The sequence below is a fragment of the Salmo salar genome, chromosome 20 (genome assembly GCF_965601325.2).
Source record: "Salmo salar chromosome 20, fSalSal1, whole genome shotgun sequence".
In the NCBI taxonomy this organism is placed as follows: domain Eukaryota; kingdom Metazoa; phylum Chordata; class Actinopteri; order Salmoniformes; family Salmonidae; genus Salmo; species Salmo salar.
This window is the reverse complement of record NC_138310.1, coordinates 37,007,887-37,031,303: the sequence shown is the minus strand read 5'-3', so window position 1 is coordinate 37,031,303 and position 23,417 is coordinate 37,007,887. Positions and strand designations below refer to the sequence as shown.

Sequence of the window (23,417 nt, the reverse complement as noted above, 5' to 3'; positions counted from 1 at the left end):
CATACCAGTCATCCATCAATCATTTATTACCTCATATCAGTCTCATTCTGAACGTCATTGATTTCAAATCTGCACGAACCCTAGTCTAAATGATGATTCAGCGATACACAAATTGGCTTAATTAATTATTTATTTATTTACTAACTAACTAACTAACTGATCACACAGAATTACATAAACACACATACAGGATAGATTATATGTTGAACTGATTACTAACATAATGCAATGAAAAGTCCCTAGTGGACTAACCCGATATGACAGCTTCTTCCACAATAGAGAGGGGGTGGGGACAGATAAAGAGCGGGAAATACATCATACATACAGTTGGAAACCTATGCTCATGGGAATGTGAACACTTTGCACATTGTCACGTCCTGGCCAGTATAAGGGTTAATTGTTATTGTAGTTTGGTCAGGACGTGGCAGAGGGTATTTGTTTTATGTGGTTCGGGGTGGTGTGTTTGTTGAAGGGCGTTTGATTTATTATTTCCGGGTTTTGGTTTATGTTCTATATTTAGGTATTTCTATGTTTAGTCGAGTGAGTGTATTTCTATGTTAGGTTAATGGGGGGGTTGGGACTCTCAATTGGAGGCAGGTGCTTCCTCGTTGCCTCTGATTGAGAGTCCTATATATGGGTAATAGTTTGGTGTAGGTTTTGTGGGAGATTGTTTATTGTCTAGCATGTGTGAGCCTGAGAAGACTGTTTCGTTGATCGTGAGTTCGTTTTGTTATTTTGGTGTTTCATTGAGTTAATAAAAGTTCAAGATGAGCAACCACATACCTGCTGCATTTTGGTCCTCCTTTCCCAACGACAACCGTGACACACATGAACGACCGCTCATTCAAAAATAATTGTAATGTTTATATTTACGCTTGTATGTCTTTGTTGTCTCTCTCTGTTGAAACCACTCAATCCGTCTACAGCGAGTAGTTCGATGCAAGTCTCTGGTTGTTCACCAGAGGTCACAATGTCCTTAGTAGTTGTAGAAGGCTTTCTTTGTCTCTGAGTGTTCGTTAGACTGGATACATCAAAGGTACATACACGGTGGTCCTCGGTCGAGTTTACTAGGCTACTGGTATTTAAACAGCTGCAGACTGAATGTTCCGGTATATTCCCTATCCTCTTCACTCGCGAGTTCCAGAGGGTCCCACCATTTTCTGGTCTTGTAGTTTTAAACTATTTGTCACATATTCAGCTCGTGCTGCACGTATGCTGGTCTGGTAGTTTTAAACCATTTTACATGCCAGTAGCAACCCGGCAATGTACTGGTCTAGTGGTTGATTATTCAGGGTACAGATAGAACCACTTTACACACCGGCAGCAACCCGGCATGTTTTGGTCTGATATGTTAATTATTTAGGAATCCTTTATAAGCCCTCTGGCAAAAGGGGCATTCCATCCTTTTGGCATAACAGGTCCTAATCCAGGCACTTGTCATCTCCCGTCTGGATTACTGCAACTCGCTGTTGGCTGGGCTCCCTGCCTGTGCCATTAAACCCCTACAACTCATCCAGAACACCGCAGCCCGTCTGGTGTTCAACCTTCCCAAGTTCTCTCACGTCACCCCGCTCCTCCGCTCTCTCCACTGGCTTCCAGTTGAAGCTCGCATCCGCTACAAGACCATGGTGATTGCCTACGGAGCTGTGAAGGGAACGGCACCTCCATACCTTCAGTCTCTGATCAGGCCCTACACCCAAACAAGGGCACTGCGTTCATCCACCTCTGGCCTGCTGCTACCTCTGAGGAAGCACAGTTCCCGCTCAGCCCAGTCAAAACTGTTCGCTGCTCTGGCACCCCAATGGTGGAACAAGCTCCCTCACGACGCCAGGACAGCGGAGTCAATCACCACCTTCCGGAGACACCTGAAACCCCACCTCTTTAAGGAATACCTAGGATAGGATAAAGTAATCCTTCTAACCCCCCCCCCCCCCTTAAAAGATTTAGATGCACTATTGTAAAGTGGTTGTTCCACTGGATATCATAAGGTGAATGCACCAATTTGTAAGTCGCTCTGGATAAGAGCGTCTGCTAAATGACTTAAATGTAATGTAAATGTAATGTAAATGTAAATAATGTCTGGGCTCACATGGGTGTCATTAATAACTGGGTAAAACTTCATTTGAAAAACAATTATCTAATTTAGAAGGCTAAAATCACATTTCATCTTTTCACAAATAGATTTATGTTTAATCATATAAGTTTTACAACATTTAGATGTAACTGACATATATTGTGAAAGCTCTTAAAGTTAATGTTTCTGTTATAACGTCTTTAATGATATCACAAAACAATAAATTATCTGACATGATTGTTCTTTAACCTGTTAGGGCTAGGGGGCAGTATTGACACGGCTGGATAAAAAACATACCCGATTTAATCTGGTTACCACTCCTACCCAGTAACTAGAATATGCATATACTTATTACATATGGATAGAAAACACCCTAAAGTTTCTAAAACTGTTTGAATGGTGTCTGTGAGTATAACAGAACTCAAATGGCAGGTCAAAACCTGAGAGATTCCTTTACAGGAAGTGGCCTGTCTGACCATTTCTTGAACTTCTTTGCCATCTCTATCTTTTACAAAGGATCTCTGCTCTAACGTGACACTTCCTACGTCGTCCATGGGCGCTCAGAGCCCGGGGAAAAAACAGAATGTCGTCATCCCAGCCCCAGGCTGAAACACATTATCGCCTTTCTCAAGTGGCCGATCAAGGGACTGTGGGCTTAGGCGCGTGACCTGGCCGCCCCCGTCTTTGTGATTTTTTTTCCTCTGTTTGCCGAAAAGGAGATTCCCGGTCGGAATATTATCTCTTTTCTACGAGAAAAATGGCATAAAAATTGATTTAAAACAGCGGTTGACATGCTTCGAAGTACGGTAATGGAATATTTTGAATTTTTTTGTCACGAATTGCGCCACGCGCGCGACCCTGATTTACCATTTCGGATAGTGTCTGGGACGCACGAACAAAACGCCGCTATTAGGATATAACGATGGATTATTTTGGAACAAACCAACATTTGTTATTGAAGTAGCAGTCCTGGGAGTGCATTCTGACGAAGACAACAAAAGGTAATCAAACTTTTATAATAGTAAATCTGATATTGGTGAGTGCTAAACTTGCCGGGTGTCTAAATAGCTAGCCCGTTATGGCTGGGCTATGTACTTAGAATATTACAAAATGTGCTTTCACCAAAAAGCTATTTTAAAATCGGACATATCGAGTGCATAGAGGAGTTCTGTATCTATAATTCTTAAAATAATTGTTATGCTTTTTGTGAACGTTTATCGTGAGTAATTTAGTAAATTGTTAGCAAATTCCTCCGGAAGTTTGCGGGGGGTATGCTAGTTCTGAACGTCACATGCTAATGTAAAAAGCTGTTTTTTGATATAAATATGAACTTGATTGAACAAAACATGCATGTATTGTATAACATAATGTCCTAGGTGTGTCATCTGATGAAGATCATCAAAGGTTAGTGCTGCATTTAGCTGTCTTCTGGGTTTTTGTGACATTATATGCTAGCTTGAAAAATGGGTGTCTGATTATTTCTGGCTTGGTACTCTGCTGACATAATCTAATGTTTTGCTTTCGCTGTAAAGCCTTTTTGAAATCGGACAGTGTGGTTAGATAAAGGAGAGTCTTGTCTTTAAAATGCTGTGAAATAGTCATATGTTTGAAAAATTGAAGTTTTTGTATTTTTGAGGAATTTGTAATTCGCGCCACGCCTATCATTGGATATTGGAGCAGGTGTTCCGCTAGCGGAACGTCTAAATGTAAGAGGTTAACAAACCATCTCCCTTTTTTCTGCCATTTTTAAACGATTCAAGCTCACCCTCTTCCTCTCTGTCTCTCTTAGCCCTCCTCTGCCTCTATTCTTCCCTCCATTCATCCTCCGTATTCCAAGTATACATCTACTTATGATAATACTGCACTTCTCCTGACATACATCTTGTTCTTGCCTTCTCAAGGGATGCCATTTAACCGGCTGTCACAATCTCTGTACAATCTGCATGAACCCCTCGGGATGTAGCACTCAACAGTGCATCCCACTTGTAAAGCAGCTGTTTTGTCTTGATGTTCTTATTTATCAATAGCTACTGCGACACTTTTCCATTTCGACAGTTGCTATCCATTGGAGCGCTGCGATTAGATTATCAAAATTCTGGGGCGGGGCTTAGCGAAGGGTCAATTGGAGGCTGCATTTTATGCATTTCTATAATGATATTCAATAGGCTACATCTGTCGGTACAAACTTAGGATGTCAATTACATTTTTATTGTGCTCTTACCCTATTCAAATTTACATAAGGTCAAACAAATAAGGTGAAATCCTCTGTGTGGTGGTTTTAGATGATCCTCGCTTCATTTGCCTTTCCCCCTCTTGCTCCTCCTACTGTCCTAGGACCTGTGGATCCCTTACTTCAACGTCACAACGGATATCACTGCTTCATCCATGAGGGTTCACACTGACGGTCTGTCTGGCTTTACTCTCTGTCTATGTCTATGTACTAAGGGTTCTGGTTAAAAGTAGTTCACTATCAAATCACATTTTATTTGTCACATGCGCCGAATACAACAGGTGTAGACCTTACCGTAAAATGCTTACTTACAATGCAGTTCTAAGAAAATAGAGTTAAGAAAATATTTACTAAATAAACTAAAGTATAGTGAATAGGATGTCATTTGATGCGTGCCCTGGTCAAAAGTAGTGCACTATATAGGGAATAGGGTTCCATTTGGGACATTTCATCTAGCTCTTTGACTCTCTTGAAGTATTAAACCTCAGCATTCCCTCCTCTTGTAAGTTCCCTGTGGAGGTATGTTTGTGCCAGCATGTCACTGTCTGGGTACATGCCTCCCCTCTGTGACCCCAAAGACGGACACTTACTCATGGACGGTGGCTACATCAATAACCTGCCTGGTCAGTTTTCATATGACCATGTCTCAAATGACTATAAAACATGAAATTAAAAGTCAGCATACTTATAATACTGTACAAGTTAGAGACATTAACTTGCATGTGATGTACAGTACACAGTAGATGCCATGGTTATTGGCCAGTCTTTACCTCTGTCTCGCTCTCTGTCTATAGCTGACGTAGCTCGCTCCATGGGGGCCAAAGTAGTGATAGCCATCGACGTGGGCAGCCAGGACGAGACTAACCTCACCAACTACGGCGACTCGCTGTCTGGCTGGTGGCTGCTATGGAAACGCTTCAATCCCCTGTCAGAGAAAGTCCAGGTGAGTAAGGGGGCTGCTAGAAAACCCAGTATACTTCAGGGTTATTTAGTTGACAATGAGTAATATCTTGGTTGTTGTTCACAACAGATATATCTAGTCCGTTTTTGGACATTTTTCTGGGTAAGCCCTGTAATTGGATTCCTGTCATTGTTTGCTACTTTCCTTTGTTTGTGTAAGCTTGGAGGCCTACCTGCACTCCAATGTATTTGTGTGCTCTAATCCACTATAAAGGTCCTGAACATGGCTGAGATCCAGACCAGGTTGGCCTATGTGTGCTGCGTTCGTCAGCTGGAGTTGGTTAAAGACAGCGAGTACTGCGAGTGCATCCGGCCGCCCATCGATCGCTATGGCACCTTGGAGTTTGGCAAGTTCGACGAGATCGCTGTGAGTAGCCCTCTGTTTCTCACTGGCGGCATCCCAAATGGCACCCTCTTCCCTATATAGTGCACTGCTTTTGACCAGAGCTTATAAAGTAGTGCACTATTTAGAGAACAGGGCGCTATTTGGGACACAGACACCTTAGCTGTGTCATCATGATCTCACCTAATCCCCCTGTCTCTGTCTCAGGAGGTGGGCTACCAGCACGGTAAGACAGTGTTTGACATGTGGAGTCGTAGTGGAGTTGTGGATAAGATGATGAAAGACAGACATCAAGAGGAATTTCACAAGACCAAGAGCTGCAATGTGAGTTAACAAGTTACACAGACAGCTTCCTAACTGCACCATACCTAGTTTCTATTTCTGATGTATTTCATCAGCTTTTCCAACCCTTACTCCAACCCTTGCGCACCTCTGGTTCATGTTGTGTTTTGATATGGTTTTAACTTTAATTTCTGACTGATTGCTTCCAACACTCGCTGTTAGGAACATGTTATGAACTGGAGTGTAGCAGTTTCCTAATTTACGGTAGCAACGGTCATCAAAATTGTTAAAAGATTTTGAAAACAATTCTAATAAATGCAACAGTTGGACATTGGATGTAGATTCTCTAAACTTTTAGAATTGTTATAATCCATCAGTTAATGACAAACTTTGTACTGGCACAGACAAATAATTAATGGAGTTCAGGGATTTCGGTGGGAATTCAGGTATTACATTTGTCAAATTTCAGTTTTTTTTCTTAGAATGCACTCGCATATAAATTGTCTTATTGTATCAGGTAATTTTTTTATATTGTGTGTTAAAATAAAGAAAATTATATGTACCTAATTTGCATAAATACACAGGCTGTATTTACACATATTAATACATTAACATAAAGAGGTGGAACAGGGCTGCAACCACCATGTCACTATAATCGTTGCTAATTTACAGTCGCCAATAAATGTTCCTTTGGACTTTGTTGACTTAGCCTAGGACCCAGCCTGTTTCTGCTCTCTTGCCAATTCCCTATTGAATTGTCATGCCAATTGTTTGCCGTGACAAGGAGTTGGCAAGATGGCAGAAAGAGATTTGAGACCAGGCTATTATTGACTGCCTTTTGTGATCCTCGGTCTGTGTGTCTCTCAGGTGGTCACATGTCCCAATGCCTCCTTCACTGATCTGGCAGAAATTGTCTCTCGAATTGAGCCTGTCAAACCAGTCCTGGTGGAAGGTGAGAGGAACGGACACACACACACACCTACTGTACCTTTCTGATTCCAGTGTTTTTCGCTCTTTGTCCCTCAGAGTTATCAGACGATTACCAGACGGACTATGATGAGGAGGCCAGGGAAAGTGCTCTCTCCGACTTTGACATGTCTAATCCCAACAGTGGAGCGGAACACACAGAGGGGGAGGAGACTGCAGACACAGCTGACACAGTATGTACAAGTTTGAGTTCCAATTGGTCCCCTATTCCCATTCGGAATGCACATGTAGACCCACTGAAGCAGGATCCAGTATTACCTTCACTAAAGTTAACTACTAAATAAACAAAGAACCAAGGAATTCTCAAGAAGAAAAAAAAAAGTCAAGAGATCAGTTTTACAAAAACATTGTTTTCCTTGTTTAATCTCCTACAACTACTCACCTCTTTTCATTCAGTTTCATGTTCTCTCTCCATCTTCCTATCGCAGGATGAAGAGATTCAGATCAGGGTCCGACATCACCAAACCAAACGGCCACCAAACCGCTCAGACAGTGTTGATGATCCATAACACCCATCATATTCATGATGCACAGTTTCTCTGTCCGGTTGACAATGTCTAGACATTATTATTATGTTAGGATGTTTATCATTTTTAAGCTGTTATGTTGTATTATGATCAAGGTCATAGCATTTACATTGCAAAACAATCATATCATTCTTCTAGTATTTACATTATACATGGTATTGTTGTTTTAGAGTGAATGTCTTACTTTAATCATGTAGAATATGTATTGCTATTTACATTGTTAGAAAGGAAACTGTTGAGTGCCATATTATCAGGGATTTGTGTGTGATACCTAACAGTAGATGTATTTTTTTCTCCTTCCCTTTCTTTAGATTGCTAAGGAAAAGTAGAGTAGAATGTTTTAGTCAGGATTATGGAACATCTGTAGTACACTACTAAGAATAAAAGGTGGAAGAGTAGCAGAAAATAGATCATACTTTGATATGATTTTGCAAACACTATGGTTTTGTCCTTTATGATTTGAAAACTGATGATTTAACCCATAAGAGTCTAAGCCGGGGAGGTTGTACTAAGCTATATGGAATTGTTTTAATGAGGTCATACCATCATTTAGCTATTTGATTTGGAATTATAAGACCCCTGGAAGTATAAAACAATATATAAACAAATAATTGTGGGCCTTACTGCTATTAGCCCATATAAACACATTGAACAACAGATAGTACCCCAAAAAATCAAGAGGAAGTTTGTTCTGAAGTGTCTGTCCTATATCTGAGAGATATACAGTATAAGAAAGATGTAAAAAACATATGAATAAAAATGTTTTCTATGCCCGTAACCCCTTATTTTTGTCACTAAACAGTGTTCATATAGTGCCTTCGGAAAGGATTCAGACCCCTTGACTTTTTCCACATTTTGTTATGTTACAGGCTTATTCCAAAATGGATGCAATTGTTTTTTCCCCCTCATCAATGTACACACAATATCCCATAATGACAAAGCCAAAACAGGTTTTTAGAATTTTTTTCAAATGTATAAAACACATAAGTATTCAGACCCTTTACTAAGGAAATTACAACAGTAAAAATTAATTTGTCATACCTGGCTTTCAGCCAATCAGCATTTTGGGCTCAAACCACCCATTCAGTGCTCCTGAGTGGCGCAGCTGTCTAAGGTACTGCATCTCAGTGCTAGAGGCGTCACTACAGTGCCTGGTTCGATTCCAGGCTTTATCACAACCGGCCGTAATTGGGAGTCACATAGGGCGGCCCACAATTGGCCCAGCGTCGTCCGGGTTAGGCCATCATTGTAAATAAGAATTTGTTCTAAACTTACTTGCCTAGTTAATTTAAGGTTAATAAAAAAATATATATATAATAAATTGCACTGATTAATGTTGATCAATAATAGCATAGCATTTGATGATACAGTTTACATAGCTTTGTAAACTCAACTCCGTCCAGAAATCTAAACCAGAGCTACTGTTTACATTACATTAGCCCAGGGGTTATTAAACTTTTTTAGCTCGAGACCCAAATGAGAAATTGGGCTGCCCCAAATCGTCCTCCAATGACCCAAATGAATAACAAGTAGTGCACTTTCGTAAATTGCTTCCAGTGTGTCTGAGTGGTTTTGGGTTGTTCGTAAATTCGGAGCGTTCGGCAGGTTGATCAGAGCGTTCTGACCTCACATTGGCAGTGAAGCACCCAAACTATTGACAAGTTGGCTCGCTTGGTAGCTACATCCAGACAAAATTGCGAGAACCTCACTAACCATTTTGCTCGCCCTATCAGAGCTGGTTGGGCTGTTTTCATGTTATCTAGAGCGACTGTAAACGTGTTGCTGGCAACAATTGAATGACGGTTTTTTTTTGGCCCACGTTTACTGCGCGTTTGTAAATGCATTAGTTATTCTGCGCCCTGGCACTCAGACGAGAGTGCTCTGAAATCGGAGTAGATAGTTACAGTGAATTTACGAACGCACCTAGCTACCTACCTCACGTGCCTGTTATGAAATACGTATTTATGTTTTATTATGACATCTCAATAGAACGATATAGATCACTACAGGATATTGTCATACGCGTGGCAGAAACCTATTGAAAATCGCGGACGATAAAACAAATGTCGTGCAGCAAAATACAGGGCAGTATGCAGTCAGCGGATACAGAGCAGCCAAGGAAGCTGACTCTGGAAGAGCAGCGACTCCGCATACAACAATTAGGTAAACGTTATTTGTCCACCGGTAGGCCTATTTCTGAGGGATAATACATGCACGTTTAGTGTAAACATTCAAAAGATAACTAAGTGAAGTTCTAAACCACTGTAGCCTAGATAGATATCGAATGCCTTGCTGTCAGTCACACCTTGACACAATTATTGATTCCGTGTTTGCCATGAGGTCACATCGGCAAAGAGCTCCTGTACATTTTGTAAATATTTCTATAACTAATTAATTTTGGGCATTTTTTCCCCCTGCAAACACTATTTAAAAAATCTCTCTCATATATATATATATATATATATATATAATATATATATATATATAATATATATATATAGCGTTTTAATATCAGAATCCACCACGGAGTTTCAAAACTGAAGTTGGCAAGCTAGCTAATCTGTTAGCTGGCAATTGTTTTTGATTTGAATGCCAGCCATCTGTCCGGGTTTGGGATGGAGAAAAGCCCGAAAGCAAGACGGCCGATGTGTTCACTGTAGTAAGGAGGACTAAGTAACACGGCTACTATTGAATTGTTAATGAAATGTAGCGTGCTTTCTGGCGTAGCCCCACTCAAGTGGGTGCTTCATTTTGGTAGTAGTGAAGCCTAGCTAGTTTGCTACACCTACAACGGTGTCCATGAACTGCAGTTGCTGAGCTCAAACTTCATCAGTCCTACTATATAGACACCCCAAACACAGACGACGAGGCACCTTAAATGGCTGCCTGCCACTGGACTTGCTCCAGAGACCATTGCGCCCCTCCTTTGACCACCTTCCGATGTTGCATGACTACTCAAGTCATGAACTTTCCGACCGTATCATTAGCTCAAACAATCGTATCCCCGTGGACCGGTTCATACCAAAAACATTATCCACTCAGGCTGCAAAAGCATCGTTTTTCATCCTTAACTAGATTTAATGGCGGGAAAATAGTAATACTTTCTTTAGAAAAACACAATTTTCCACAATAATGCTACTTCCTGATGACTTGCACCATGCATTCAGCCAGGGGTAAACAACAGACTGCTGCAACTGTATTGGCTGAACGCAACTTGGGACAAGCGTTCCTAGGCATTAGCCACTTTAGCATGGTGGTGGAAAAAATAGTTTCATAAAGAAAGTACACATATTTCCCTATTTTTTTCCCCCCGCCTTCTCGCCATTAAATTGAGTTAAAGAGGAAGTCTACGCCTTTACTGACTGTATAGAGAATGTTTTAGGTACGAACCGGTCCACGGCTGATACAGTGTGTGTTTTTTTTCATGCTGCATACGATGCGTTTGGACGCAGATGGAAACGACTCAATATCACCATCTGCCGGTCTTTGAGCTGTCCTGTTATGACCTTCCATCTCATGAATGATGTTTTCTAAATTGCTTGTCTTTTTAGTGTTGCTTTCAAGTGCTTTGATATTCTTTGTAATTAATAGCGCTATAAAAGTTGAATAAATTATTCTTATTAAAATACTTTTATTGAAAAATATATGATAGGCAACATAAAATCTACTCCATTTTTTATTCACATTATTTAACCAGGTAGGCTAGTTAAGAACAAGTTCTCATTTGCAACTGCGACCTGGCCAAGATAAAGCAAAGCAGTTTGACACATACAACAACACAGAGTTACACATGGAATAAACAAACATACAGTCAATAGTACAGTAAAAAAAGTCTATACAGCATGTGCAAATGAGGTAGGATAAGGGAGGTAAAGGCAATAAATAGGCCATGGTGGCGAAGTAATTAAAATATCAATTAAACACTGGAATGGTAGATGTGTAGAAGATGAATGTGCAAGTAGAGATACTGGGGTGCAAAGAAGCAAGATAAATAAATACAGTATGGGGATGAGGTAGTTGGATGGGCTATTTACAGATGGGCTATGTACAGGTGCAGTGATCTGTGAGCTGCTGTGACAGCTGGTGCTTAAAGCTAGTGAAGGAGATATGAGTCTCCAGCTTCAGGGATTTTTTCAGTTCGTTCCAGTCATTGGCAGCAGAGAACTGGAAGGAAAGGCGGCCAAAGGAAGAATTGGCTTTGGGGGTGACCAGTGAGATATACCTGCTGGAGCACGTGCTGCTATGGTGACCAGTGAGCTGAGATAAGGCGGGGCTTTACCTAGCAGAGACTTGTAGATGACCTGGAGCCAGTGTAACAGTATAGCTTCCGTCCTTCTCCTCGCCCCTACCTGGGCTAGAACCAGGGACCCTCTGCACACATCAACAACTGACACCCACGAAGCATCGTTACCCATCGCACCACAAAAGCTGCAGCCCTTGCAGAGCAAGGGGAAAAACTACTTCAAGGTCGTCACCGATTGAAACGCTATTAGCGCACACCACCGCTAACTAGCTAGCCATTTCACATCGGTTACACCAGTGGGTTTGACGACGAGTATGAAGCGAGAGCCAGCCAACGAGAGTGTACTGGTCGCAGTGGTGGGTAGTATATGGCGCTTTGGTGACAAAACGGATGGCACTGTGATAGACTGCATCCAATTTGTTGAGTAGAGTGTTGGAGGCTATTTTGTAAATGACATTGCCGAAGTCGAGGATCGGTAGGATGGTCAGTTTTACGAGGGTATGTTTGGCAGAATGAGTGAAGGATGCTTTGTTGTGAAATAGGAAGTCAATTCTAGATTTAATTTTGGATTGGAGATGCTTAATATGAGTCCGGAAGGAGAGTTTACAGTCTAACCAGAGACCTATGTATTTGTAGTTGTCCACATATTCTAAGTCAGAACCGTCCAGAGTAGTGATGCTGGATGGGCGGGCAGTGATCGGTTGAAGAGCATGCATTTAGTTTTAGTTGTGTAACAGTGTAGGTTCCGTCCCTCTCTTCGCCCCAACCTGGGCTCGAACCAGGGACCCTTGCACACATCAACAACTGACACCCCACGAAGCATCGTTACCCATCGCGCCACAAAAGCCGCGGCCCTTGCAACGCAAGGGGAAACCCTACTTCAGGTCTCAGAGCAAGTGACGTCACTGATTGAAACGCTATTAGCGCGCACCACCGCTAACTAACTAGCCATTTCACATCGGTTACACTTGCATTTAAGAGCAGTTGGAGGCCACAGAAGGAGAGTTGTATGGCATTGAAGCTCGTCTGGAGGTTAGTTAACACAGTGTCCAAAGAAGTGCCAGAGATGTACAGAATGGTGTCGTCTGCTTAGAGGTGGATCGGTTGAAGAGCATGCATTTAGTTTTACTTGCAACAATTTCGGCCGATAATTTTAGAAAGAGAGGTTCCAGATTGTCTAGCCCGGCTGATTTGTAGGGGTCCAGATTTTGCAGCTCTTTCAGAACATCAGTTATCTGGATTTGGGTGAAGGAGAAATGGGGGAGGCTTGGGCGAGTTGCTGTGGGGGGTGGAGGGCTGTTGATCGGGGTAGGGGTAGCCAGGTGGAAGCATGGCCAGCCGTAGAAAAATGCCTATTGAAATTCTCAATTATAGTGGATTTATCGGTGGTGACAGTGTTTCCTAGCCTCAGTGCAGTGGGCAGCTGGGAGGAGGTGCTCTTATTCTCCATGGACATCACAATGTCCCAGAACTTTGTAGTTTGTGCTACAGGATGCACATTTCTGCTTGAAAAAGCTAGCTTTAGCTTTCCTAACTGCCTGTGTATATTTGTTCCTATCGTCCCTGAAAAGTTGCATATCACGGGGGCTATTCGATGCGAATGCAGAACGCCACAGGATGTTTTTGTGTTGGTCAAGGGCAGTCAGGTCTTGAGAGAACCAAGGGCTATATCTGTTCCTGGTTCTACATTTTTGAATGGTGCATGCTTATTTAAGATGGTGAGGAAGGCACTTTTAAAGAACAACCATGCATCCTCTACTGCCAATCAAATGCTCTTTAGATTTCAATTATTTTATTCATCACTCCTCTCTCATTGACTTCTGTTCCCTGTATATGATGTTCAGAGCGGCAGACCCAGGCAGAGTACAGTGCTGCCAAGGAGATTTTAGAGAACGATCAGAAAGCCCCACGAGGTGGAAGGACCCTGAGCAGATCACTGCCCAAGCCAGGACTGTCAATGGAGGTACATATACACTGAACAAAAATATAAAACGCAACATGTAAAGTTTTGGACCCATGTTTCATGAGCTGAAATAAAAGATCCCAGAAATGTTCCATAAGCACAAAAGCTTATTTCTCAATTTTTTTGTATTTTTTTTTTGCACACATCTGTTTACATCCCTATTAGTAAGCATTTCTCCTTCGCAAATATAATCCATCCACCTGACAGGTGTGGCATATCAAGAAGCTGATTAAACAGCATGATCATTACTTGGTGCACCTTCTGCTGGGTACAATATAAGGCCACTCTAAAATGTGCAGTTTTGTCACACAACACAAAGCCACAGATGTCTCAAGTTTTGAGGGAGTGTGCAATTGGCATGCTGACTGCAGGAATGTCCACCAGAGCTGTTGCCAGAGAATGTAATGTTAATTTCCCTACTATAAACCACCTCCAATGTCATTTTAGAGAATTTGGCAGTAAGCCCAATAGCCTCACAACCGCAGACCACATGTAACAATGCCAGCTCAGGACCTCCACATCTGGCTTCTTCACCTACGGTATCATCTGAGACCAACTACCCAGACAGCTGATGAAACTGTGGGTTTGCACAACTGATTGTTTTCTGCACAAAACTGTCAGAAACGTCTCAGGGAAGCTCTTCTGCGTGCTTGTTGTCCTCACCAGGGTCTTGACCTGACTGCAGTTTTTTGTCGTAACCGACTTCATTGGGCAAATGCTGACCTTCGATGGCCACTGGCATGCTGGAGAAGTGTGATCTTCATGGAGGAATTCCTGTTTCAACTGTACTGGGCAGAAAGCGTGTATGGCATCGTGTGGGCGAGTGGTTTGCTGATGTCAATGTTGTGAACAGAGTGCTACATGGTGGGAATGGGATTATGGTATGGGCAGACAAAATCTACGGACAACGAACACAGTTGCATTTTAACGATGGCAATTTTAATGCACAGAGATACAGTGACGAGATCATAAGGCCCATTGTCGTGCCATTCATCCAACACCATCACTTCATGTTTCAGCATGATAATGCACGGCCTTATGTCGTGAGGATCTTTACACAATTCCAGGAACTGAAAATGTCCCAGTTATTCCATGGCCTGCATACTCACCAGACATGTCACCCATTGAGCAAGTTTGGGATGCTCTGGGTCGATGTGTACGACAGCATGTTCCAGTTCCCACCAATATCCAACAACTTCGCACAGCCATTAAAGAGGAGTGGGACAACATTCCACAGGCCACAATTAACAGCCTGATCAACTCTATGCGAAGGAGATGTATCGCTCTGCGTGAGGCAAATGGTGGTCACACTAGATACTGACTGGTTTTCTGATCCACGCCCCTACTTTTTTTTTAAGGTATCTGACCAACAGATGCATATTTGTATTCCCAGTCATGTGAAATCCATAGATTAGGGCCTAATGAATGTATTTATATTGACTGAATTCCTTATATGAACTGTAACTGTAATATTTTTGCATGTTGTGTTTATATTTTTGTTCAGTTTAACTTCAACTCAGGCAGAGAGAGAGAGGTGGCAAGCTTGTAATGACCTGTGCGTGCGTAGACAATATTAGCTTTGTATGAAGGCATCACATTTTTGGGAGAGCCCAGTTGTATATGCCGGCTTGTACATAATATGCTTGCATATCTCTGTGCGTAGAGCATTGTGGAGCGGGAGAAGCGTAGGCGGTGTACTCTGATAGAGCAGCACAACGGGTTGCAGTGTTCCGTGAGGGGTAAGGGGTCTCAGCTGCTGGAGATGGAGCAGGCCATGAAAGCCCTGGTGCTGGACTCCAATACGGACGGAGACGAGCAGCACTACGACCAGGTGACACTATATAGGGGAAAGGGTGTCATTTGACAGACTCAATTGTCCCCAAAAACTTAGAAGAAAGCAAAAGTCAAGGTTTAGCACCATGGACAGCACCACTCACACAGTTCTTACTGTTCAGTTTAGTTTATTAGGATCCCCATTAGCTACTGCGCATGCGGTAGCTACTCTTCCTGGGGTCCACATAAAATGTATGAATACAGTTGAAGTCGGAAGTTTGCATACACTTAGGTTGGAGTCATTAAAACTCATTTTTTCAACCACTCCACAAATTTCTTGTTAACAAACTATAGTTTTGGAAAGTCGTTTAGGACATCTACTTTGTGCATGACGCAAGCAATTTTTCCAACAGTTTACAGACAGATTATTTAACTTATAATTCACTGTATCACAATTCCAGTGAGTCAGAAGTTTACATAAACTAAGTTGACTGTGCCTTTAAACAGCTTGGAAAATTCCAGAAAATTATGTCATGGCTTTAGAAGCTTCTGATAAGCTAATTGACATCATTTGAGTCAATTGGAGGTGTACCTGTGGATGTATTTCAAGGCCTACCTTCAAACTCAGTGCCTCTTTGCTTGACATCATGGGAAAATCAAAAGAAATCAGCCAAGACCTCAGAAAAAAATAGACCTCCACAAGTCTGGTTCATCCTTGGGAGCAATTTCCAAATGCCTGAAGGTACCACGTTCATCTGTACAAACAATAGTACGCAAGTATAAACACCATGGGACCATGCAGCCGTCATATCGCTCAGGAAGGAGACGTGTTCTGTCTCCTAGAGATGAACGTACTTTGGTGCGAAAAGGCCTCTCAGCAAGGAAGATGCCACTGCTCCAAAACCGCCATAAAAAAGCCAGACTATGGTTTGCAACTGCACATGGTGACAAAGATTGTACTTTTTGGAGAAATGTCCTCTGGTCTGATGAAACAAAAATAGAACTGTTTGGTCATAATGACAATCGTTATGTTTGGAGGAAAAAGGGGGAGGCTTGCAAGCCGAAGAACACCATCCCAACCGTGAAGCACGGGGGTGGCAGCATCATTTTGTGGGGGTGCTTTGCTGCAGGAGGGACTGATGCACTTCACAAAATAGACGACATCATGAGGAAGGAAAATGATGTGGATATATTGAAGAAACATCTCAAGACATCAGTCAGGAAGTTAAAGCTTGGTCGCAAATGGGTCTTCCAAATGGACAATGACCCCAAGCATACTTCCAAAGTTGTGGCAAAATGGCTTAAGAACAACAAAGTCAAGGTATTGGTGTGGCCATCACAAAGCCCTGACCTCAGTCCCATAGAAAATTTGTGGGCAGAACTGAAAAAGCATGTGCGAGCAAGGAGGCCTACAAACCTGACTCAGTTACACCAGCTCTGTCAGGAGAAATGGGCCAAAACTCACCCAACTTATTGTGGGAAGCTTGTGGAAGGCTACCCGAAACATTTGACCCAAGTTAAACAATTTAAAGGCAATGCTATGAAATACTAATTGAGTGTATGTAACTTCTGACCCATTGGGAATGTGATGAAAGAAATAAAAGCTGAAATAAATAATTCTCTCTACTCTTATTCTAACATTTCACATTCTTAAAATAATGTGGTGATCCTAACTGACCTAAGACAGGGAATTTTTACTAGGATTAAATGTCAGGAATTGTGAAATAATGAGTTTAAATGTATTTTGCTAAGGTGTATGTAAACTTACGACTTCAACTGTACATGACAAAGTACAGAACAGTAATAGACAACAAAAAATTAAATAACAGTTATATGTGGGAAAGACACCAAGAGACAACAAAAATAGTATTTACACACTTCATATATACAGGACAATTTAATTAAATCTTTAAAAAGAGGAGAGGCACTGGAGTCGGTGTGTGAATGGCCTTGTGCAAGTTGACATTGAGTGACCATGACTTGTTATGATACCCAAGTGAATGATGTCTAGGATCCAATCATTAACGCAGCACAGTAATTGGCTTGATATGTTTTTTATTGTTGACATTTCTGTCTTCCATGGCAGCGTGTGAGAGAGCTGGAAAACAGTCTAGAAAAGATGACCATCAAAATCACAGAGGCTGAGAGGATCCAAAAAACCTACCTGCAAGTCTGTGACCACCTACATCGGGTCTGTAACACTATCACATTCACAGATAGCCTTTTTTTGTGGACATTGAATGAAATAAAATTGTTAACATTGAATTCAAGTCTCCCTTGGGAGATATACTCCAGTCAGTGTAATCCCAAATCAACAGACTAGTGTGACTAGGTAGGACTGGCAAAGTGGCTCAAATGGCATCCTATTCCTTATACAGTGCACCGCTCTTGACAAAAGCCTTATGGGTCATGGTCAAAAGTAGTGCACTACAGAGCCATCTATTTAGATAGTTGGGCCAGTGCAGTTTTTAGATTATGATGCATTTACATGACACTTCAATGTTCTATGGCAGCCATGTTAGCTCCCCATTAACATTACATAGGGAATATTTAAACAACACTACAACTGAATGTCTAGAATTAGAACAATATTCAACATTGTAAATATATGGCTCTGGTGCACTATGTAGGGAATAGGTGCCATTTGAGACGCAGACAAATCTAGCGCCAATGTAACCTGGGGTTGGGTTGTTTGTTCCTGGTTCAGGAGGTGCGTGAGATGCCCATGGCTCTGGATCAGCTGCAGAACTCAGTGGTCAGCGGGCAGACAGAGCTGGGAAAGGTGGCCCACATGTCTCACACCGCAGTGGCTGCTGTGGACTGCACTAAGGTAAGGCAAATCGGGGGTCCAGTAACTTTTAGCCCCCACTTGCCTATTTTGGGATGTTTTCAATTGTATAACATAACATTACCTTCGGTTACATGTCTTTGTATGATTGGGAGAAAAAAAGAAGAAAAAAAGGTAATGCTCGTTTGAATACCAGCCAGGATGTGTGCATGTCTTTTCCCACTACAATAGTAGGATGTGTGTATGTCTGTTTGTCTTTCGCCTCGAGTCAGCTGGTTCAGATGGAGAGGCAGCTAATGGTGGAACGCAGGATGATGGAGAAGGAGTTGAGTGAAAGGAGAGGAGTGAAAGAGAAGGAGGTGGAGGGTCGGCTGGAGAGAGAGAGGGAGGGAGAGCGACGAAGCAGCAAAGGAGCTCAGAAGTTGAAAGAGCAGGTGAGAGAGAAAGAGACAGAGGGAGGGAGGGAGAGAGAGCGAGCTGGACCTGTGGGGAACAGAGAGGGAGAATGAGAGATAGAGAGAGGGATGAAGCTGTGTGGAACAGAGAGCGAGAAAGAGAGGGAGGGAGGGAGAGAGAGCAAAAGAATGAGGGAGGTAGGGAGGTAGGGAGAGGGATGGACCTGTGGGGAACAGAGAGAAAGAGGGTGAGAGAGAGGGAGAAAGAGGGAGAGAAAGAGAGGGATGGGAACAGAGAGTGAGAAAGAGACAGAGGGAAAGAAAAAGGGAGAGAGGAAGACAGAGGGATGGACCTGTGGGGGAGAGAAAGAGGGAGGGATGGGTCTGAGGGGAACAGAGATAACAAGAGGGAGGGAGAGAGGGAGAGAGAGAGAGAAAGAGAGAGAGAGATGGACCTGTGGGGAACAGAGAGCTAGAAAAAGAAAGAGCAATTGAAAGGGAATATTGAAAGTGAAAGAACACTAGTCAAGAGCTGGAATGGGCAACTATGATGGGGCCACAAAAAATCTGAACTCATCATGAGGGGCCACAGTGACTCACGGGTCTGCATACCCACACCCATACCCACACATGCAGTCTGAGCTGGCCCTAAGCAACATTTTGTTGGGGATACCTTGCAAGAATGTATTTTTTGCAGCCCTCACTTGACAGCGGAGAGAGAGAAAAAAAAAAACGTTTTAGAGTTAATTTCCTGCAATTCTACACATTTTGCCATGTGAGAAGATTTTGCAATTTTATAATTCATTTCATTCAATTCTACACATTTTGCCATGGGGCGGAGAGAAAAGGTAGCAGTTTTTAATATAATATCTGAGTGAGTGGCTAACAAAATCAATGGAGGCCCCCGTTTGGTAATTCGACCATGATTACTACTGGCAGCTAGACTAACTTAACAAACTAAAAAATGTTAGCTGACATGGGCTACTTGAGTGACTGTCAGTGACTGATATGAGAAAAACTGCTGATGCACAACCAATTTTTGAAATTGTAACTTGTGTATTATACTATTCTAACTCTCAACAGTAAGTTGAGACCCCGACTGAGTAAAACAAATAAATAATAAAATAAAAATCGGAATTGATCCGCAGGCTTACAAAAGAGGGGTTCCCCACAGGCCGCCAGTTGCCCATCTCTGGTCAAGAAGGATGTCTATTGCAGTCAATGAGCGTTGTTGTTTTGCAGGTTCGAAGAGGGACTATCAGAGAGGGACTGGCTGAAGAGACAGCTCATATCAGAGGTACTATGACAGGGGATCTTTCAAATAAATACAGTGAATACTAAGCATCAGATCACCCATGTCCAGATAGTACTCTAGCTTGAAGGCAATAATATTCTGAATCATACATCATTTGCATGAGAAAAGGCAATATGCGTACATACAACGATATCCATTTTCAGCAGGCTGCTTGTTTTCATGTGCTCACATTTTATTTCCCCATGTTGAGCAGGGAGATTATGAAATTATGCGTGTCTGTGTTGTGTTCTCCTCCTGCAGCCCAGCAGACCACCCCTGTCTCCTCTACTCCCCAGTCCATAGTCAAACTGGTGGAGGATATTGATGCTCTGAGAGAAGCTCTCAGCTGCACTGATCTGCAGGTATGGTGGCCCACGTGGATAATTTAGCCCTATTATATGCAGTATCTAATAAGCACTCTAATAAGCAACGCAATACCTATTATTCATCTTACCTTTTTATGTAAGCCATAACTTTATGTAACTTTATATCCCGTGACACATTGATGTAGGTGTTTCATTTTGTTGAGTTATATTGCAGTCAGAGGAGCCTAGTGAGGGGGAACGGTTCATAATAATGAACGGAATAGAGTAATTGGAATGGTATTAAACACATGGAAACTTTGATGTGATGTTTGATGTGTTTGAGACCTTACATGAAAACCACATGAATTTCACGTGAACACGTGAAGTGTTCCATAAACACGTTCTCATGTGATCACGTGATCTTATGTGAAGTTAATGAGATAACGTGACAACATGTAAAGCAACATGTGATAGCATGAAACTACACATATGAAAACGTGATCACTTGTTACAGAAAAAAACAAAGGTAGTGAAACAAACCCCAAGACTGGTAACTTGCCTGATAGTCTCTGAACAAAAATGTAATCCACACTGGTATAAGGCTTCAAAAGTGTTTAACAGGACAACGTTTCTCCCCCAAACTGGGTCTTTGTCAGGGCTAATTGCTCACCAAGTACCACTGTATATACGTGGACTTCCTGGGCTGCCGAACTTGAGTTGGGCATCCTGTCAACATGGCAGTCAGGTGCTGGTAGTCTCTTTGAGCTGACTATGTGTCCACCTCTTCACCTGTTTCTCTGTCCACTGTGTAGGAGCTGGAAACACGGCTGGTCTCTCAGAAGGCCATAAGGGAGCAGCTGCACAACCAGATGACCCAGTGTGAGGAGCTGGTCAGGCAGAGCATGGAGACCTTGGCTGCCTTGGAGCTCCAGTACGCCCAGCTCAAGTTTAGCGTTGGACCCAGCTCTGACAGGTACAGTCGAGCTACACAGAAGAGTAGTTCTCCTGTGTCATCCATGGAAAGAGGAAAAGATCTGAAGAGACTTCAGATCTCGAGCCTCAGAACTTGTGGAGGAGAGAAGAAATACAACTGAGACTCACCCTGTTTATCTAAAGGTTTGAGCGGCTGAAGGAGGAAATGCAGGCGGAGCTTGAGCAGGAAGAGGAGCGTTGCAGCCATTGGGAGGACAAGCTTGAAAAGGCCCAATCAGTGCTGCATGGGGTGGAGAAGGGTGTCAACAACCTGTTCTTCAGGATGAGCTGCGTGCAAGTCAAGGTAGCCATTTATCCCCTTCTTTATATACAGTGCATTCGGAAAGTATTCAGACCCCTTGACTTGTTCCACATTTTGTTACGTTACAGCTTTATTCTAAAATGGATTAAATCATTTTTTCCCTAAGCCACTCCTGCCTTGTCTTGGCTGTGTGCTTAAGGTCGTTGTCCTGTTGGAAGGTGCACCTTTGCCCCAGTCTGAGGTCCTGAGTGCTCCGGAACAGGTTTTCATTAAGGATCTCTATGTACTTTGCTCTGTTCATCTTTCCCTTGATCCTGACTAGTCTGTGCCTCGACACAATCCTGTCTCGGAGCTCTACGGAGAATTCCTTCGACCTCATGGCTTGGTTTTTGCTCTGACATGCACTGTCAACTGTGGGACCTTATATAGACAAGTGTGTGCCTTTCCAAATCATGTCCAATCAATTGAATGAACCACAGCTGGACTCCAATCAAGTTGTAGATGGACAGTTCAGTCTCATCTGGCCCTTTTTTGGTCACCCTGAAAAACAAACCCCATGTCACCTATCAGCCAGAGGCTCTGTTCTTTTTCACTACCGTTGTCATTATACATGCCTGCCCTTGGTGATCTTAATCAGGAATAGAGAGGATTCTAAACCAAATGTCTCTGTCTTATTGTAGGACTCTCCCAGGGAGTTGGGGGGTCTGGATGCAATAGAGAAGCTGAGGGAAATTGGCGCCCGTCTGCCCACACTGCAGACCACAGCTTCAGAGAAGACTGAGGAAAACACAGCTGACCATGAGAAGGTGAAACACTGGTTTACTTTCTTTCCTCAGCCCTCATCTCTCTCTACCTCTTTTCTCTGAGCCTGAATCTCTCCCCTCTGATCTCACCCCTCTCCCCTCACCCCTCAGGTGTGGAGCTTCCTAGAGCAGAGCACCATGATGGAGCCCAGGAACTACAAGAGGGCCAGCAGCCCTGTGTATGACAGTACCTCAGAAGGTATGCTTTTTTGGGGGTGTATGGTTATGCATGGTTTTTCAGTATATTGTAAACAAAATCTTATTATTAACAGCAGGAAGCCATTGCTGTACATTTCCATAATGGCTGTTGAGTGCTTGGCTAATGGTGTTTGCTTGTTGTGTGCAATACCTCCGGTTCCACCTGCTCCTCACTGCTCCTTTCTGCTCCTCTCCTCCCTCTCAGATACATTCCAGTTCCGCAGTCAGGAGGAGGACTGCTCCATGTCCCGCGAGGAGATCAAGCGTCGCAGCATCCAGCTGATCGAGGTGCACCAGCCAAAGAAGAAAGCCCAGAGGAGCAACACTAAGAGCTAGAGACAAACTCCAGCTGTGGCCCTCTATATCCTACAGGGAGTAAGGCTGAGGAAATAATAAACAGGCTCATAGTATGATTTTACTTTCTTTGTTGTCTACTTTATACCTGAGTTTGTTACTGCTATGATTAAAGTGGAACTGACAGCGTTTTAGCTACATGAAATCCAATTAAAATCTGTTCATATACATCCCCAGGAAGAATGACACCTTTCATGATATCCAATTGGTAGTTATAGTCTTGTCCCGTCACTGCAACTCCCAACTTGGGAGAGGCAAAGGTCGAGAGCCAAACGTCCTCCGAAATACGACCCTGCCAAGCCGCACTGCTTCTTGACACACTGCTCGCTTAACCCGGAAGCCAGCCGCTCCAATGTGTTGGAGGAAACCCCGTACAGCTGGCGACAGAAGCCAGCGTGCATGCGCCCGGCCGCCACAAGGAGTCGCTAGAGTGCGATGGGACAAAGACATCCCAGCCGGCCAAATCTTCCCCTGACCCAGGACGACACTGGGCCAATTGTGCGCCGCCTCATGGGTCTCACGGTCACGGGCGGCTGCAACACAGCCCGGGATCAAACCCGGATCTGTAGTGACTCCTCTAGCACCAATCAGTGCCTTAGACCGCTGTGCCACCGGGAGGCATATGACACTTATTTTTTTTACATTTTCTGACAAACAAGTACTT

At 43.0% G+C, this 23,417-nt stretch overlaps 2 protein-coding genes across 4 annotated transcripts in view; both read left to right on the top strand.

Moving 5' to 3' along the window:
- LOC106580549 (patatin-like phospholipase domain-containing protein 7) overlaps positions 1-8,181 on the top strand; it is a 33,184-nt gene extending 25,003 nt beyond the window's left edge. Inside the window, 8 exon segments of the mRNA XM_082966081.1 lie at positions 4,409-4,482; positions 4,812-4,927; positions 5,099-5,247; positions 5,479-5,631; positions 5,815-5,931; positions 6,757-6,841; positions 6,916-7,049; positions 7,305-8,181. Coding sequence (XP_082822207.1) covers positions 4,409-4,482; positions 4,812-4,927; positions 5,099-5,247; positions 5,479-5,631; positions 5,815-5,931; positions 6,757-6,841; positions 6,916-7,049; positions 7,305-7,385 — 909 coding nt within the window. The 3' untranslated portion in view covers positions 7,386-8,181.
- Positions 8,182-9,107: 926 nt separating this feature from the next.
- On the top strand, positions 9,108-22,817 carry LOC106580539 (coiled-coil domain-containing protein 183). 3 transcript variants are annotated; one of them, XM_014161725.3, is made up of 13 exons: positions 9,108-9,566; positions 13,491-13,609; positions 15,273-15,440; positions 17,469-17,573; positions 18,090-18,212; positions 18,443-18,604; positions 19,808-19,862; positions 20,121-20,221; positions 20,977-21,137; positions 21,281-21,440; positions 22,079-22,204; positions 22,313-22,400; positions 22,605-22,817. In XM_014161725.3, the coding sequence occupies exons 1-13, from the start codon at positions 9,467-9,469 to the stop codon at positions 22,733-22,735; spliced, it is 1,599 nt and encodes a 532-aa protein (XP_014017200.1). In that variant the 5' UTR covers positions 9,108-9,466; the 3' UTR covers positions 22,736-22,817. The 3 variants fall into 3 exon arrangements, with proteins under 3 accessions (XP_014017200.1, XP_014017201.1, XP_014017202.1); XM_014161727.2 differs by lacking the exon at positions 9,108-9,566 and adding an exon at positions 12,541-12,678; XM_014161726.3 differs by lacking the exon at positions 18,443-18,604.
- Positions 22,818-23,417: the final 600 nt, after the last annotated feature.

What these genes read in the sequence shown, in the direction of transcription:
- LOC106580539 (XM_014161725.3), top strand. Translation starts at nt 9,467, where the DNA reads ATGTCGTGCAGCAAAATACAGGGCAGTATGCAGTCAGCGGATACAGAG. An exon ending in CTGCTGTGGACTGCACTAAG is followed by an intron (nt 18,213 to 18,442) that starts GTAAGGCAAATC and finishes GCCTCGAGTCAG; the next exon opens with CTGGTTCAGATGGAGAGGCA. An exon ending in ACACAGCTGACCATGAGAAG is followed by an intron (nt 22,205 to 22,312) that starts GTGAAACACTGG and finishes CTCACCCCTCAG; the next exon opens with GTGTGGAGCTTCCTAGAGCA.